At 41.0% G+C, this 15,978-nt stretch overlaps 1 protein-coding gene across 3 annotated transcripts in view; it reads right to left on the minus strand.

Moving 5' to 3' along the window:
- ccne1 (cyclin E1) overlaps positions 1 to 14,873 on the minus strand; it is a 335,619-nt gene extending 320,746 nt beyond the window's left edge. For 2 of the 3 annotated variants that reach the window (XM_062021733.1, XM_062021725.1), the window contains exons 1-9: positions 14,512 to 14,873; positions 14,022 to 14,062; positions 13,766 to 13,853; positions 6,557 to 6,619; positions 4,037 to 4,203; positions 3,828 to 3,963; positions 1,793 to 1,939; positions 1,608 to 1,703; positions 1,394 to 1,528 (exon numbers count right to left, since the gene is read on the minus strand). In XM_062021733.1, the coding sequence (XP_061877717.1) occupies positions 1,394 to 1,528; positions 1,608 to 1,703; positions 1,793 to 1,939; positions 3,828 to 3,963; positions 4,037 to 4,203; positions 6,557 to 6,619; positions 13,766 to 13,853; positions 14,022 to 14,035 (846 nt within the window). In that variant the 5' untranslated portion in view covers positions 14,036 to 14,062; positions 14,512 to 14,873. The remainder of the gene's footprint in view (positions 1 to 1,393; positions 1,529 to 1,607; positions 1,704 to 1,792; positions 1,940 to 3,827; positions 3,964 to 4,036; positions 4,204 to 6,556; positions 6,620 to 13,765; positions 13,854 to 14,021; positions 14,063 to 14,511) is intronic. The other variant, XM_062021742.1, reaches the window with a different exon arrangement.
- Between the last annotated feature and the right edge of the window lie 1,105 nt (positions 14,874 to 15,978).

Genomic DNA, 15,978 nt, shown 5'->3' on the forward strand with positions numbered 1-15,978 from the left:
AAAGGGCATTAACAATCATTAAAATGTATAATCGACGAACAGACCTGAAGTTGAAAGTAAGAACATTTAAAAAAAAAAACGTATGGCTTAATTTTATGAGTGGGGGCCCTTTTGGATCAACAAGAATTTTAGTGGTATTTTTTTTTCTTTTTAAACTGTCATTGTTCAAAAAATAATGGGTAAAAATCAATGTTATGAATTATTGACCTATTGAAGGCTTCAATTACTTCACATCAAATATTTAACTTTGAATTATTTTTTGGGGAAAATATTGCATGTTTTGTGTTTGCTGTAAAAAAACAGTTCTGTATAAAAAAATTTTTAAAAAAGGGCGAAAAACAATCATAAAAATGTATAATCGACAGACCTGAAGTTGAAAGTAAAACAATAATGTATGACTTAATTTTATAATTCGGGGCCCCTTTGGATCCTTAATAATTTTAGTGGTATTTATTTATTTGTTTTTCTAAACTGTCATTGCTCTAAAAAATAATGAGTTAAAATCAATGTTATGATTTATTGACCTATTGAAGGCTTAAATTACTTCACATCAAATATTACACTTTGAATTATTTTGGGGGGAAAATATTGCATGTTTTGCGTTTGCCATAAAAAAAAAAAAGAGTTCTCTATAAAAAAATTAAAAAGGGCAATAAACAATCATAATAATGTATAATCGACAGACCTGAAGTTGAAAGAAAAAAAAATAATGTATGACTTAATTTTATGATCCCTTTGGATCCTTAATAATTTTAGTGGTATTTATTTTTATTTTTTTTCTAAACTGTCATTGCTCTAAAAATAATGAGTTAAAATCAACGTTGTGAATTATTGAGCTATTTAAGGCTCCAAATATTCCACAACAAATATTTTACTTTGAAATGTTTTGGGGCGGAAATATTGCATATTTTCTGTTTTTGCCATAAAAAGGCATAAGACAAACAAAAAAAATGTCAAAACTTTCTATCAACAGATAAATCTTTAGATCCACTTCAGATCTAAGCGCTGGAAACAAAATTCAAAAATAAAAAACTAATAATAAATAAATAAATAATACAAATTAAAAAAAAAACATTTAAATACTTATTTTTAACATTTTTATGACAGACACTTCCGGGTTCCCGAGACCAAACTTGAGGGGAGACCTAAAGGTTAAACATTTTTTATATATTGTATTTCATTTTTATTTTTTTAATGAAAAATATCAAAATGGCCCCTGCATGCTTTGATTTTTCAGTGTGGCCCCTTGGTGGAAAAGTTTGGACACCCTTGCTTTAGGGCATTTTTGGGTCTAATTTGTCACTTTTGGACGTTTACAAAAAAGAATGTGCTGCTGCGAGTCCTGCTGTGTTTTTTGGCATCACATGACCACTTTAGCGTGTCATTGGCTGACCTCGGCGATGTGCGCGAAGGTGGCCTGAGGGTATTTGGGGATGAGCAGCTCGTCCGACTCCTTCAGGTAGGCCACCTGCATGTAGACGTTGAGCCAGGAGACGGGCGTCTGCGGGCTCAGACTCCACTTCAGCTCCTGAAAAACAAAAACAAACAAAAAGACTGTAGACCACCCGGTCAGTGCGGACAACATGGCCGCCAAACACGTCTCCTACCTTCATAATGATGACCTCCATGCTGAGGATCTCGTCTTCGGTGCAGGCTTCGTCGGTCACGTAGGCAAACTGGTGCACTTTGGGCGGGTACATCTCCTGCAGGGGGGCGGGGCAAAGAGGCCCACCGTGAATGCGCGGCATCTAAAACGGCGCGCCTAATGTTTTGCGGACGAGGCCGCGCTTACCTCCACTTTGGCGGCGATGAAGAGGCAGCTGATGCCGATGAGCTGCAGGGTGGACTTGAAGACGTTCCTCTGCGTGGCCATGAAGCGGTCGAAGTAGTCCTGCGCCATGTGGTACGTCTCACGGTGGAGCTTGTACACCTCGCTCACCTGCGGGCCAGGAAGACACGTCACTTGGTCAAAGAGGGGTGCGTCTTGCATTTATTAAATAATCAAATACAAGCGGTCAGAAAAGTATTTGGCGAGTGAGAGCGGAGATCCGCCACCACAAGCCCAGGGAGTGTGCATTACCACAGAGTGCAGAAGCCAACATTTATCACTTCCATCAGCGCTAAGAAAACTCAGCTAAGAGACACTCTTCTGTTGTTAGGCAACACTTTAAACATCGCTGCTTTACCAGGAAGGCAACATTTGCTGAATGCACTTTTCTTTTCTTTTTTAAATTTGTATTTATTTTTTTAATTGCACATTGTAGAAATAACATTGAAAATCATAATTAAAAAAACAGAAAAATAGAGCAAAATGGCATAAGATGTAAAAAAGGGCTGAAATGTGGATACTAATAAGTAGAGATGTCCGATAATGGCTTTTTTGCCGATATCAACCGATACCTATATAGCGTAATTTCCGGACTATAAGCCGCACCTGACTATAAGCCGCACCAGCTAAATTTAGGGGAAAATACAGATTGCTCCATATATAAGCCGCACCCGACTATAAGCCGCTGTATCGATCCGTTGTGGTGAAGAAGGAGCTGAGCCGGAAGGCAAAGCTCTCAATTTACCGGTCGATCTACGTTCCCATCCTCACCTATGGTCATGAGCTTTGGGTTATGACTGAAAGGACAAGATCACGGGTACAAGCGGCCGAAATGAGTTTCCTCCGCCGGGTGGCGGGGCTCTCCCTTAGAGATAGGGTGAGAAGCTCTGCCATCCGGGGGGAGCTCAAAGTAAAGCCGCTGCTCCTCCACATCGAGAGGAGCCAGATGAGGTGGTTCGGGCATCTGGTCAGGATGCCACCCGAACCCCTCCCTAGGGAGGTGTTTAGGGCACGTCCGACTGGTAGGAGGCCACGGGGAAGACCCAGGACACGTTGGGAAGACTATGTCTCCCGGCTGGCCTGGGAACGCCTCGGGATCCCCCGGGAGGAGCTGGACGAAGTGGCTGGGGAGAGGGAAGTCTGGGCTTCCCTGCTTAAGCTGCTGCCCCCGCGACCCGACCTCGGATAAGCGGAAGAAGATGGATGGATGGATCTCTAATCTAATGGATGCATAACGTAACCCCAGCCTCTACTGTAGCGTCTATTCTATGCGCCTTATAATGCGGTGTGCCTTATATATGAACAAAGTTTTAAAATAGGCCATTCATTGAAGGTGTGCCTTATAATCCGGTGCGCCTTGTAGTGCGGAAAATACGGTAAATTAGCATCAAGCATTTTGTATAAGTGGAGCCTTATTTTTACATTTGAGCATTTTCTACCAGTCACTTTATATATTTCTGCATTTTATATGAAGCTGCTAAAATACTGTAACTTGACCACCCACTGATTTGTAACTCACATACCCTCTATGTATTGTACTTGCATTTTAAATTACCTATCATTATGTAATTGCAATATTGTTCTGCATTTTCAATCCCGTGTAATTCTAATTGTGGATGTTAGATGCGCCATAAAAGGACTACAGATGGAAATTAGCATGGTGCAGCCATCTTCTTAATGTGACTGCACATTGTCCTTCAAATGAACAAATACAAACAAGCATGCTGGCTTTGTTGGTATTGAAAATTACAACATAACTCAGAAGGAATTTGACTGATTCCGCCCTGAGTGCTGCTTGACTGATTGTTTACATGTTTACCGGTAGTCTGTAAACGTAACGTCCCGTGCAACAAAATAGGGCACCGTTTGATTTTATGTGAATCGATACCCGCTAGTACCAATGGAATTCGGTCGGTGCCTAGAAAAAGTACCGAATTCGGTGCCCATTACTACTTGGGAGACACCAGCGCAGAGTCTTCCATACACACAGTCTACTGACCTCCATGAGCCAGTCCAGAAGAATGGCCCTCATTTTGGGCTGAAGGTGAGGATGTTTCTCCATCATGTTGACGTCCCGCACGTACGTTTTGTCCTTGGCCAACATGTTGGTCCACACCACGTCTTTGCTGGCCCAGCTGAGCGACGACACAAGGACACAAGGTAAGAAGAGGCGCGCGCCAACACCAGACGTTTGTCCAGATGACTCACCACAGCGCGGGGAGCGGAGCGCAGTGCACGGGCGTAGCCAAGACGTTGCTGGAGTTGTAGTGCGGGAAGCCGACGTTGATCAAGGTGATCCGCTGCTCGGCCTTGCGCTCCAGCGAGGAGGCCGAGCGCTGTGGACTCGCGTAGACGCCCCCGGAACTCCAGGCAGCCTTTTTGAGGACCACATGGGGAGAAGTGAACATGACAGGAAAGGAACAAAGAACATGGCTGTGTTCCAAAAACATACAATGACTTTCTTCATAAGTGTCATTCAGGGAATATCGAAGCCCTAAGCAGAATTGTGTTTTATAATCTTTGTTTATACTTTTTATTAATGAACCTGAATTTGATGCATGTTTTGAACTGTTATGAATTAATGTGAAATAAATTATTTTTTACTACAGTAACAAATAAAAAAAAATTCAAACAAATTTACATTGTTTGTTTAGGATTCGAACCAAGTACTTTTGGATTGTCCGGGGGAAATTTGCCATTACTTAACAGTGACGGAGCAGGAATAGGCTAGGAATCCGTCTGAATCCAGTAACATTTCATATGTTATGTCATTAATTGGCATTTTACATGCGCTTATTCACGCAAAGCGCGTGATTTGCATACAGGGACGACGGCGGTTACATTATCGTACTAGTTAAAACCTCGATGTCGATACAGTGTGCAGCCCAAGCATCCAATAAGCGATCCGAAAAGCTTCGAAAAAGCAGCCAACAAAATATTTAGCTACCCAGCTAAACTCTCTTCTCTCACCACCTTGCGTGCAGGTAAAAACACCCCGATTTATTGACCGCCACTAATCTCACGAATACACACTACGTGACCTTATACACGCATTTCTGGCTCCTACAATTAATATTACTTATGACAAACTAAAACTGCAGAGAGATTTGTCAATGAACTCCGAGTATGTACGTTTACTGCCATCTAGTGTCTATTTGAAGTGTGTGTGGTTTAAAAAAGCAAGTAAAACATCAATACAGTGGTGGTTTTTCCATTTTTTGTTGAAACCCCATGCTTTTTGAGGTTAAGGTTACATTAGGAACATGTAAAAAGATCAAAAGCGAATTCAATGTTATGGGGCGGGGGCACAACTTTTGATGAAACTTTTTGAAAAAGCTGCCACAAATTCAGGCATTTTAGACATCAACAATCACAAAGAAAGCCTGTGAAAGCCTGAAGGGACAGAAAATGATATTAGACCTGGAACTAATTGAGGTTTTATTCAGGCATGTAAGCACCCTTTCAGAGAGAGAAAAAAAAAAGAAAAACTGACAGAGAAAAATTTATATCGGCACAAAGCGCTGCCACGCAAGCCATGAGAGGAATTTTTAAAAAATCAAGAGTACATTTTATATCACTTTGGGGTCGGGTGAAAATAGTAAAAATGAGTATACTGCCAGCAGTTAATTATATACTGAAAATGATGCCTGTCCTAATTAATAAAAGTTGGTTTAAGAAAATACGTACAATGATATCACATTTTATATGGTGTGGAAAGAAGGCCAGATGCTCATACTTAAGATTGTCTTGTACACAAGATAAAGGAGGAATACAATTACCAAACTTCTTACATTATTATAGCTCCTTTGGTTGTGAACAAGCAAGCCACTTATTCCATTCTTCTACAGATAAGGACTGGATCAACATAGAAACAAATATTTTAATGAATTTGGACATTGATGTGGGGAGTTCATATTATATAAAAAAAAATACCTAATGAATTGAGGCAGAGCCCAATAGAAGCCACCTTTAACATTCTCAAACTGTCAGAAAATACTTGGAAACAACCCGATTACATCTGTAAATCAACCGCTTTGGTACAATCCTAATATTATAATTAATAACAATGTGGTTAATTGGACAACATGGAAAGACACAGGTATTACTAAACCTCATTATATTATTAATAAAAACTCCTTTAAACCGTTCAATTATTTAGTTGATCAATATAATGTACCCAGAAATATTTTTTTACATTTTCTCTCTCTAAAACACGCTGTAAATAAATGCATATCCTCTGAAAGTATGTGTTTAAATATCCATGAACTGGAAGATGCACTTTTTAATCAAGATACAATTAAGAAATTAATTCAAACTATTTTATGGAATAATAAATGAACACCATACTAGAGATCCAAATGATGCCGACTGTGGATGGACTTTAGTCGCTAACTAGCTAGCCATGTCTTAAAGCACCTTTTCCTGAGGGTGTTTCAGTGTTACATCACCTTTATTTTTAGTTTTTAGGCCAAAATGCGTTCGTTCTCCCTTTTCTGTCTACACACTGTGTCTGCTTGTAAGTACTCCGTGATTGTGCAATGCCGAACATGCTCCTCTGCTCGTAAACCAGCAATGTCATGACCTGACGATGAGGGACCGGTACTTTTTAGAGGCGGTATAGTACCGAATATGATTCATTAGTATCGCGGTACTATATTAATACCGGTATACCGTACAACCCTAGGTGGAAGTGTGTGATGTGGAACACAATTTGTAGATTAATTTTACCTCCGAGTCGCGCTGCTTTTTCTTGGTCATCTCCGCCGTCTCCTCGTCCAAGTCTTGTAAATACTGCAGGGGACAAAAAAAAAACACAGTTGTAAAGAGAGGTCTCCTCGCTCATTTTTGTACTCACGTAAGCTTTGACCATATAGCGGTTAAGGTAAAAGAGCTTGTACGCTCAAAATAAATTGTATGGTTAATCGAAGTGTGTTCATGATTAATGCAAGCATTTTTTGTGTGATTCACATGAGTTAACTCATTATTTTGACAGCCCTACTAAAAAAACATGTGTTTGCACATTGCCAGTCATCAGGTCATACAATTCACAAAAGGTTTCATTGATTAAACCGGACTCTTTGGAAAACATCTTTAACAAGAATGCAGTTGCCTCCATTCAACCTTTGCGAATATTATAAAACTCCTTTCACGCCAATAAAAAAGGCAAAATTACAAATCGGGGAGACCAGCCCTGCAAGGTATCCTTTCTTTACCAGGGAGTTGGCAACCCAAGCTTCACCCGATATTTTTGGAGATATTATAAAACTTCTTTCACACGAATAAAACTTGGCAAAAACCATCAGGTGGACCAGCCCTGCAAGATGTCCCTTTTTCCAGGGAGTTGGCAACCCTACTACCTTCACCGGATATTTTTGCAGACCTTATATAACTGCTTTCACGCAAAAATAGTTGCATCAACCAGCCCTGCAAGATGTCCCTTTTTCCAGGGAGTTGGCAACCCTACCCTCACCTGATATTATTGGGGATATTATAAAACTCTTTTCACACAAATAAAAGGTCAAAAACTAAATCGGGTGTCCCAGTTCTGCAAGGTGTCCCTTTTTTCCAGGGAGTTGGCAACCCTACTCTCACCTGATATTTTTGGGGCTATTATAAAACTCCATTCACACAAATAAAAAAAAAAATGGCAAAAACAATTCGGGTGGCAAGGTGTCCCTTTTTTTCCCAGGGAGTTGGCTACCCTACCTCACCTTTTATTTTTGGGGATATTATAAAACTAAGACTTTTGAGATGAACAAGAAAGTTTGATCATATTACGCCTATACTGGCTCACCTGCACTGGCTTCCTGACCACTTAAGATGAGACTTTAAGGTTTTACTACTTACGTATAAAATACTACACGATCTATCTGCATCCTATCTTGCTGATTGTATTGTACCAAATGTTCCGGCAAGAAATCTGCGTTCAAAGAACTCCGGCTTATTAGTGATTCCCAGAGCCCGAAAAAAGTCTGCGGGCTATAGAGCGTTTTCTATTCGGGCTCCAGTACTATGGAATTTTGAGTTAGAGATGCTACCTCAGTTAGAGATGCTACCTCAGTAGAAGCATTTAAGTCCCATCCTAAAACTAATTTGTTCACACTCAGGGTTGGGTATAGAGTATCGATTGGAACCGGGACTAACTTTCCGATTCTCCCGGAATCGTTCAAAAGTTTAAATTTCGATTCCTAGTTTCGATACCCAGTCCGCCGACCGGAAAAAAAGAATAAGTCCGCCGACCGGAAGAAGAAGCCGCTGAACACCAACGAAGAAGCGCCCACCGCCGGAAGTGTTAGCATAGCAGAGCCTATGTAGCTGAGCGAGTCAGTCAAGCATGGATAACGGGCGTCGGCGGTCGAAAGTGTGGCTTTATTTTACTAAAAAAAAATGAAATATCTGCGAAATATAACACGTGCGACAGGACTGTTTCGTGCTTAGGAGGGTGCACGTCGAACATGATGAAGCACCTCCGAGTTCATGAAGTACAAATATATGCATGTCCCGTCTTCGACGCGCTGCGCCGACCGTCCTCCTGCTGTCAGATCTCGCTTTCTCCTATTTATGCGTTCAAGCTTCTTCCACACCCAGCGAACGTGTATTTTCCACAGCAGGAGACACTATCTGTCCAGAACGCTCACGCATCCTGCCTGAGACGGCGGATATGGTCATTTTCCTAAACAAGAACTGTCTCTGATTTTATACTGTACCTGCTGCTAATCTGGACTGGGTTTTGCAAGTTGTTTCTTATCGTTTATTTGCTTTTCTGCACCAGGTTAGCCCATCAGCGGGAGCACAGTAACATTTTTAAGTAGCTGCAGCATCATACACTTGTGTGTGTAAATGTGTTTTCATGAGGTTTCCTGCAGCATCATACACTTGTGTGTAAATGTGTTTTCATGAGGTTTCCTGCAGCATCATACACGTGTGTGTAAATGTGTTTTCATGAGGTTTCCTGCAGCATCATACACTTATGTGTAAAGGTGTTTTCATGAGGTTTCCTGCAGCATCATACACTTGTGTAAATGTGTTTTCATGAGGTTTCCTGCAGCATCATACACTTATGTGTAAATGTGTTTTCATGAGGTTTCCTGCAGCATCATACACTTGTGTAAATGTGTTTTCATGAGGTTTTCAAAAATAAAGCTCTCTTGAGGAAAGTGTACCCCTGTGAAAATGTATTTATAATATTTATATTCAAGTTCATAGATTTGATATTTATATTCTAGTTGAAAACAGCCCTGTGAGGAATTTATAGTAAAGTTCATAAAAAGTTAATAGAATTAAAATTGATGGAGAATGTCAGACTAATTCATTCAGAAAGACTGTATGTAGGTTAGCTAGCTCATTTAAAATATCCAAAACTTTTTTTTGACCCTGCCTCTTAAAAGAATCGGAATCGAGAATCGTCAGGAATCGGAATCGAAACAAAGAATCGGAATCGTTCGAATTCAAACGATACCCAACCCTATTCACACTAGCCTTTAAATAGAACCCCCTTTTAGACCAGTTGATCTGCCATCTCTTTGCAAATGACACGCTAGCTGTTCAAAGTCAGGACCCGGGCTGGACCACTCATTTGTGCATCAGTTGGGGACATCTCTGCGCTGCTGACTTGTCTATACTCAAGATGATGCCCTGCTGGCCCCACTATGGACACTATTAACTAGAGCCACTCGACGTCCATTGCACTGGTCACCCAGTGCAATGGACCCATTGGATTGAGTTTTTTCTTGCCCTGATGTGGGATCTGAGCCGAGGATGTTGTTGTGGCTTGTGCAGCCTTTTGAGACACTCGTGATTTAAAGCTATATAAATAAACTTTGATTGATTGATTGATTGATTGAACCCTACCCTCACCTGATATTTTTGGGGATATTATAAGACTCCTTCTACACAAATAAAGAAATGGCAAAGACAAATCGGGTGTCCCTTTTTTCAGGGAGTTGGCAGCCCTACCCTCACCTGATATTTTGGGGGATATTATAAAAGTCCTTTCACACAAATAAAAAAATGGCAAAAACAAAATCAGGTGGACCAGCCCTGCAAGGTGTCACTTTTTTCCAGGGAGTTGGCAACCCTACCCTCACCTGATATTTTTGGGGATGTTATAAAAGTCCTTTCACACAAATAAAAAAATGCCAAAAACAAAATCGGGTGGACCACATCTGCGGTCCCCTCCAAGGTTTCTCATTGTATCACATTGGGTTGAGTTTTTTTTCTTGCCCTGATGTTGGATCTGAGCCTAGGATTTCGTTATTGCTTGTGCAGCCCTTTGAGACACTCGTGATTTAGGGCTACACTTTGATTGATTGATTGATTGATTTCATACAAATACAAAAATGGCAAAAACAAATACGGTGTCCCTTTTTTCAGGGAGTTGGCAACCTTACCCTCATCTGATATTTTTGGGGATATTATAAATCTCCTTCCACACAAATAAAGAAATGGCAAGAACAAATCGGGTGTCCCTTTTTTCAGGGAGTTGGCAGCCCTACCCTCACCTGATATTTTGGGGGATATTCTAAAACTCCACTCACACAAATAAAAAAATGCCAAAAACATATTGGGTGGACCAGCTCTGCAAGGTGTCCCTTTTTCCAGGGAGTTGGCAACCCTACCCTGAACTGATATTATAATAGTCCATCCATCCATTTTCTACCGCTTGTTCCTTTCGGGGTCGTCTTTCATACAAATAAAAAAAACTGCCAAAAACAAATAGGGTGGACCAGCCCTGTAAGGTGTCCCTTTTACCAGGGAGTTGGCAACAAGGGTGATGGGTCAAATGCAGAGAATAATTTCACCACATCTAGTGTGTGTGTGACAATCATGAGTACTTTAACCCTACCCTCATCTGATACTTTAAAAGTCCTTTCACATAAATAAAAAAATGCCAAAAACAAATCAGGTGGACCAGCCCTGCAAGGTGTCCCTTTTTCCAGGGAGTTGGCAACCCTACCCTCACCTGATATTTTTGGGGATATTATAAGTTATTTCACACAAATAAAAAATGCCAAAAAGAAATCGGGTGGACCAGCCCTGTAAGGTGTCCCTTTTTCCAGGGAGTTGGCAACAAGGGTGAGGGGTCAAATGCAGAGATTAATTTCGCCACACCTAGTGTGTGTGTGACAATCATGCGTACCGTATTTTCCGCACTATAAGGCGCACCTTCAATGAATGGCCTATTTTTAAAACCTTGTTCATATATAAGGCGCACCGCATCATAAGGCACACCGCATTATAAGGCGCATAGAATAGACGCTACAGTAGAGGCTGGGGTTACGTTATGCATCCTGTAGTTGCGAGACCTGTTGTGGCTCAATATTGGTCCATATATATAAACGCAACGGATTATAAGGTGCACTGTCAGCTTTTGAGAAAATTGGAGGTTTTTAGGTGCGCCTTATAGTGCGGAAAATACGGTACTTTAACTTTAACCCTACCCTCACCTGATACTATAAAAGTCCTTTCACATAAATAAAAAAATGCCAAAAACAAATCGGGTGGACAAGCCCTGCAAGGTGTCCCTTTTTCCAGGGAGTTGGCGACCCTACCCTCACCTGTTATTTTTGCGGATATTATAAAACTCCCATCCATCCATCCCTTTTCTACCGCTTGTCCCTTACAGGGTCACGGGGGGTGCTGGAGCCTATCTCAGCTGCATTCGGGCGGGAGGTGGGGTACACCCTAGACAAGTCGTAAAACTACTTTCACACAAATAAAGAAATGGCAAAAACAAATCGGGTGTCCCTTTTTCCAAGGAGTTGGCAACCCTACCTAGCGTGGACCCCAACAAGCTATCAATACACTTGGGTAAAACGGAATCCATCCTATTTGGGCCCCACATCAACCTTAAGAAAGTCAGTGACTTCACTATAAAAGTGGGTGACATTGTTATCACCAGGAAAGATGAGGTCACCTACCTAGGTTCCATCCTAGAGGCTAATCTTTCCTGTGATAAAATGGCAACCAAGATAATCAAAAAGGTCAACCAACGAACGAGATTTCTCTATAGAATCTCCTCTCTGGTCAACAAAAGCACCATGAAGATTCTAGCGGGAACTCTCATTCAACCCTTTTTCTATTACGCATGCACCTCCTGGTACCCTAGCACCTCCAAAACCCTCAAATCTAGACTCCAAACACCCCAGAACAAGCTAGTCAGGTTACTTCTAGACCTCCACCCCAGATCCCACCTCACTCCTACCCACTTCTCCAAAGTGGACTGGCTCAGGGTGGAGGACAGAGTAAAACAACTTGCACTGAGCCTAGTCTATAAAATCAGCTACACCTCCCTGATACCGAAGTACATGTCAAACTAGTTCCATAACAGAAATGACCGCCATAACCACAACACCAGGGGGAGCTCGACTAACCACGTTAAACCCAAATTCCGATCTAACAAATGTCTTAAAGGCCTACTGAAATGAATTTTTTTTATTTAAACGGGGATAGCAGATCCATTCTATGTGTCACACTTGATCATTTCGCGATATTGCCATATTTTTGCTGAAAGGATTTACTATAGAACGACGACGATAAAGTTCGCAACTTTTGGTCTCTGAAAAAAAAAAGCCTTGCTCCTACCGGAAGTAGCGTGACGTAGTCGGTTGTTCGCTTCCTCATATTTTCCTATTGTTTTCAACGCAGCTAGAGCGATTCGGACCGAGAAAGCGACGATTACCCCATTGATTAAAGCGAGGATGAAAGATTGGTGGCTCACGGATTTGTATTTTAAACCACCTCGGATACTATATCCTCTTGAAAATGAGAGTCGAGAACGCGAAATGGACATTCACAGTGACTTTTATCTCCACGACAATACATCAGCGAAGCTCTTTAGCTACTGAGCTAACGTGATAGCATCTGGCTCAAATGCAGATAGAAACAAAATAAATAAATTACTGACTGGAAGGATAGACAGAAGATCAACAATACTATTAAACCATGTACATGTAACTACACGGTTTATAATTCTCAGTCTGGCAAAGCTTAACAATGCTGTCGCTAACGACGCTGAAGCTAACTTAGCAACTTAGCAACCGGACCTCACAGAGCTATGATAAAACATTAGCACTCCACCTACGCCAGCCAGTAAATAATCAAATGTAGATACTTTTTTTTTATGCTTTCTGATCTCTCTCTCTCTCTATGTCCACTATTTGCTGTACATATCCTACCAAGTCAGACCTACACTGTTTCAATGTCCATTTCTCTGTTCTCAATTGTTGATGACTGAAGTGATGATAACAATCAAACCTAACCCCCCCCCACCCCTCCACATCCCGCACCCCGGATTGCCATCCATCCATTTTCTACCGCTTGTCCCTTTTGGGGTTTGCGGGGGGTGCTGGAGCCTATCTCAGCTGCATTCGGGCGGTAGGCGGGGTACACCCTGGACAAGTCGCCACCTCATCACAGGGCCAACACAGATAGACAGACAACATTCACACTCACATTCACACACTAGGGCCAATTTAGTGTTGCCAATCAACCTATCCCCAGGTGCATGTTTTTGGAGGTGGGAGGAAGCCGGAGGGAACCCACGCAGTCACATGGAGAACATGCAAACTCCACACAGAAATATCCCGAGCCCGGGATTGAACCAAGGACTACTCAGGACCTTCATATTGTGAGGCACACACACTAACTCCTGTGCCACCGGATTGTAAATAATGTAAATAATTCAATGTGTATATACCTTGTTGATTATCTTGTGTGATGACTGTATTATGATGATAGTATATATCTGTATCATGAATCAATTTAAGTAGACCCCGACTTAAACAAGTTGAAAAACTTATTCGGGTGTTACCATTTAGTGGTCAATTGTACGGAATATGTACTTCACTGTGCAATCTACTAATAAAAGTCTCAATCAATCAATCAAACCTCAACCTGAGAGCTGGCTTAGCATGTGATGAAGACCTCCATACTTACAATGGCAACATCTGCCTTCCTCTTCCTCGGCCTTGTTGTCTTTAAAGTGGCCGCCTCGGGATCAACAGACTTGGCTTCTGTTTCTTCCCTGGAATGGAAAAAAAAAACACCCACCAGGACATCCAACGTGTCAACAAGCGTGAAATAAACTCGTGTGCTCAATAAACAAAAAAGTTATTTAGCTTAGCACGCATGTGCTAACTAGCTCGCCAACTTTAGGCCAATTCGAGTCTTGAAGAGAGTGTTATCAACTCACCGACTTCCCAGCATTCTACCCAAAAGGCTGGGGGAGCAAACCTGTGAAGGAAGATGATATTTTAAGTCATTTTTGTTGGACTTTTTTATACGGGGGACGTGAAGTCACTCCCCACCCCCACAAAGCCTAGCTTCTCTTGCTAGCATTGCAAGTCGTCAAAAGTGCAGAAAAACAACACGGATGCGCAATAAACTGCGTTAAAAGACACAAAACACACCAAGCTACACATTAATGTTGGTTATTTTGCGTATTTATGCGGGGAAACCGCTTCATTTTCCCGGACTAACTCCGGACATCTGGCCCGGCTCATCATGGCCGACACAGCAGCTGAGACTTTGTCGGCCCTTTATTGCCATTTCCATGCTGACATCCATCTACAAGCCCTCAAAAGGGCGTAAAAGTCACTTTTAAAAGATTTATCCTCGGCACAAATGTTGACATTTGAACGTTTAGGCGCGTCTGTGTCGGGAGGTTAGCATGGTTAGCTCACCGTGCACTCGCCTGGAAACGCTGCTCTTTCCAAGTTCCGCCCGTCTTTGAAATCGATCGATCGATGAATGAATGGGCCGAGAAGGGGATCGATACGTGAGTCGATCGAGTGCCAGCAGGGCCGTGCGCGGTCTCGATCTGGAGGAACAGATGACTGGCGCGTTAACCCCGGGGAGGAGGAGGTGATTTAACTTGGCGCTAAAACTTCTTCTTCTCCGCCTCTTTCGCGCGCGTCTTCGCCGTCCCCGCGTTCGTTAACCGGCCGCGCGTACACACCACCCGCCGAAATGACCGCGAAAGCCGTCGGTGAGGAACACGTACAGGTGTGGAAATGTTGTCGTCTTATCGCCATTTAAGCCGGTAAAATGCGAGGAGGCGTGACGGCGGCATGACAGCTGCTGGGGGGCGGGGCCTCAGAAGGCGGAAGTGGCCGGGCACCGCGTGGCTAGTCTCTCGGATGTAAACAAAGGCAGAGAAGAAGCGCTTATAACTGAAAAGCGAACGTTAAACAACCACCGTTTCATGAGAAATTGCTGATAAACCCGACTAGAAGATTTTAGGCCGCTCTCGGGGTGACCGCCATCATTATTTTAGCTAATAATGACCAAAACGTCGCTGCTTCCGCCCGGCGCCTATGCAATCACGTGACCTGGAGGCACTTCCGGATTTCGGATGGAGGGCAAGAGTGAGGCTATTGTTTAGATCAGGGGTCCCCAAACTTTTTGACTCCGGGGCCGCATTGGGGTAAAACAATTTGGCTTATATATATATATATATATATATATATATATATATATATATATATATATATATATATATATATATATATATATATATATATATATATATATATATATATATATATATATATATATAAGCCAAATTGTTTTACCCCAATGCGGCCCCGGAGTCTAAAAGTTTGGGGACCCCTGATCTATATATATATATATATATATATATATATATATATATATATATATATATATATATATATATATATATATATATATATATATATATATATATATATATATATATATATATATATATATATATATATGTATATATATATATATATATATACACATATTAACATGAATATATATATATATATATATATATATACACATATTAACATGAATATATATATATATATATATATATATATATATATATATATATATATATATATATATATATATATATATATATATATATATATATATATATATATATATATATATATATATATATGTATATATGTATATGTGTGTGTATATATGTGTGCGTATATATGTATATGTCTATGTATATGTGTATATATGTGTGTGTGTATATATGTATATGTCCATGTATATATATGTATATGTGTATATATGTGTGTGTATATATATGTGTGTGTATATATGTATATATATATATGTATATGTGTATATATGTATATGTGTCTATATATGTATACGTGTAT

The sequence above is a fragment of the Entelurus aequoreus genome, linkage group LG02 (assembly GCF_033978785.1).
Source record: "Entelurus aequoreus isolate RoL-2023_Sb linkage group LG02, RoL_Eaeq_v1.1, whole genome shotgun sequence".
NCBI classification, from domain to species: domain Eukaryota; kingdom Metazoa; phylum Chordata; class Actinopteri; order Syngnathiformes; family Syngnathidae; genus Entelurus; species Entelurus aequoreus.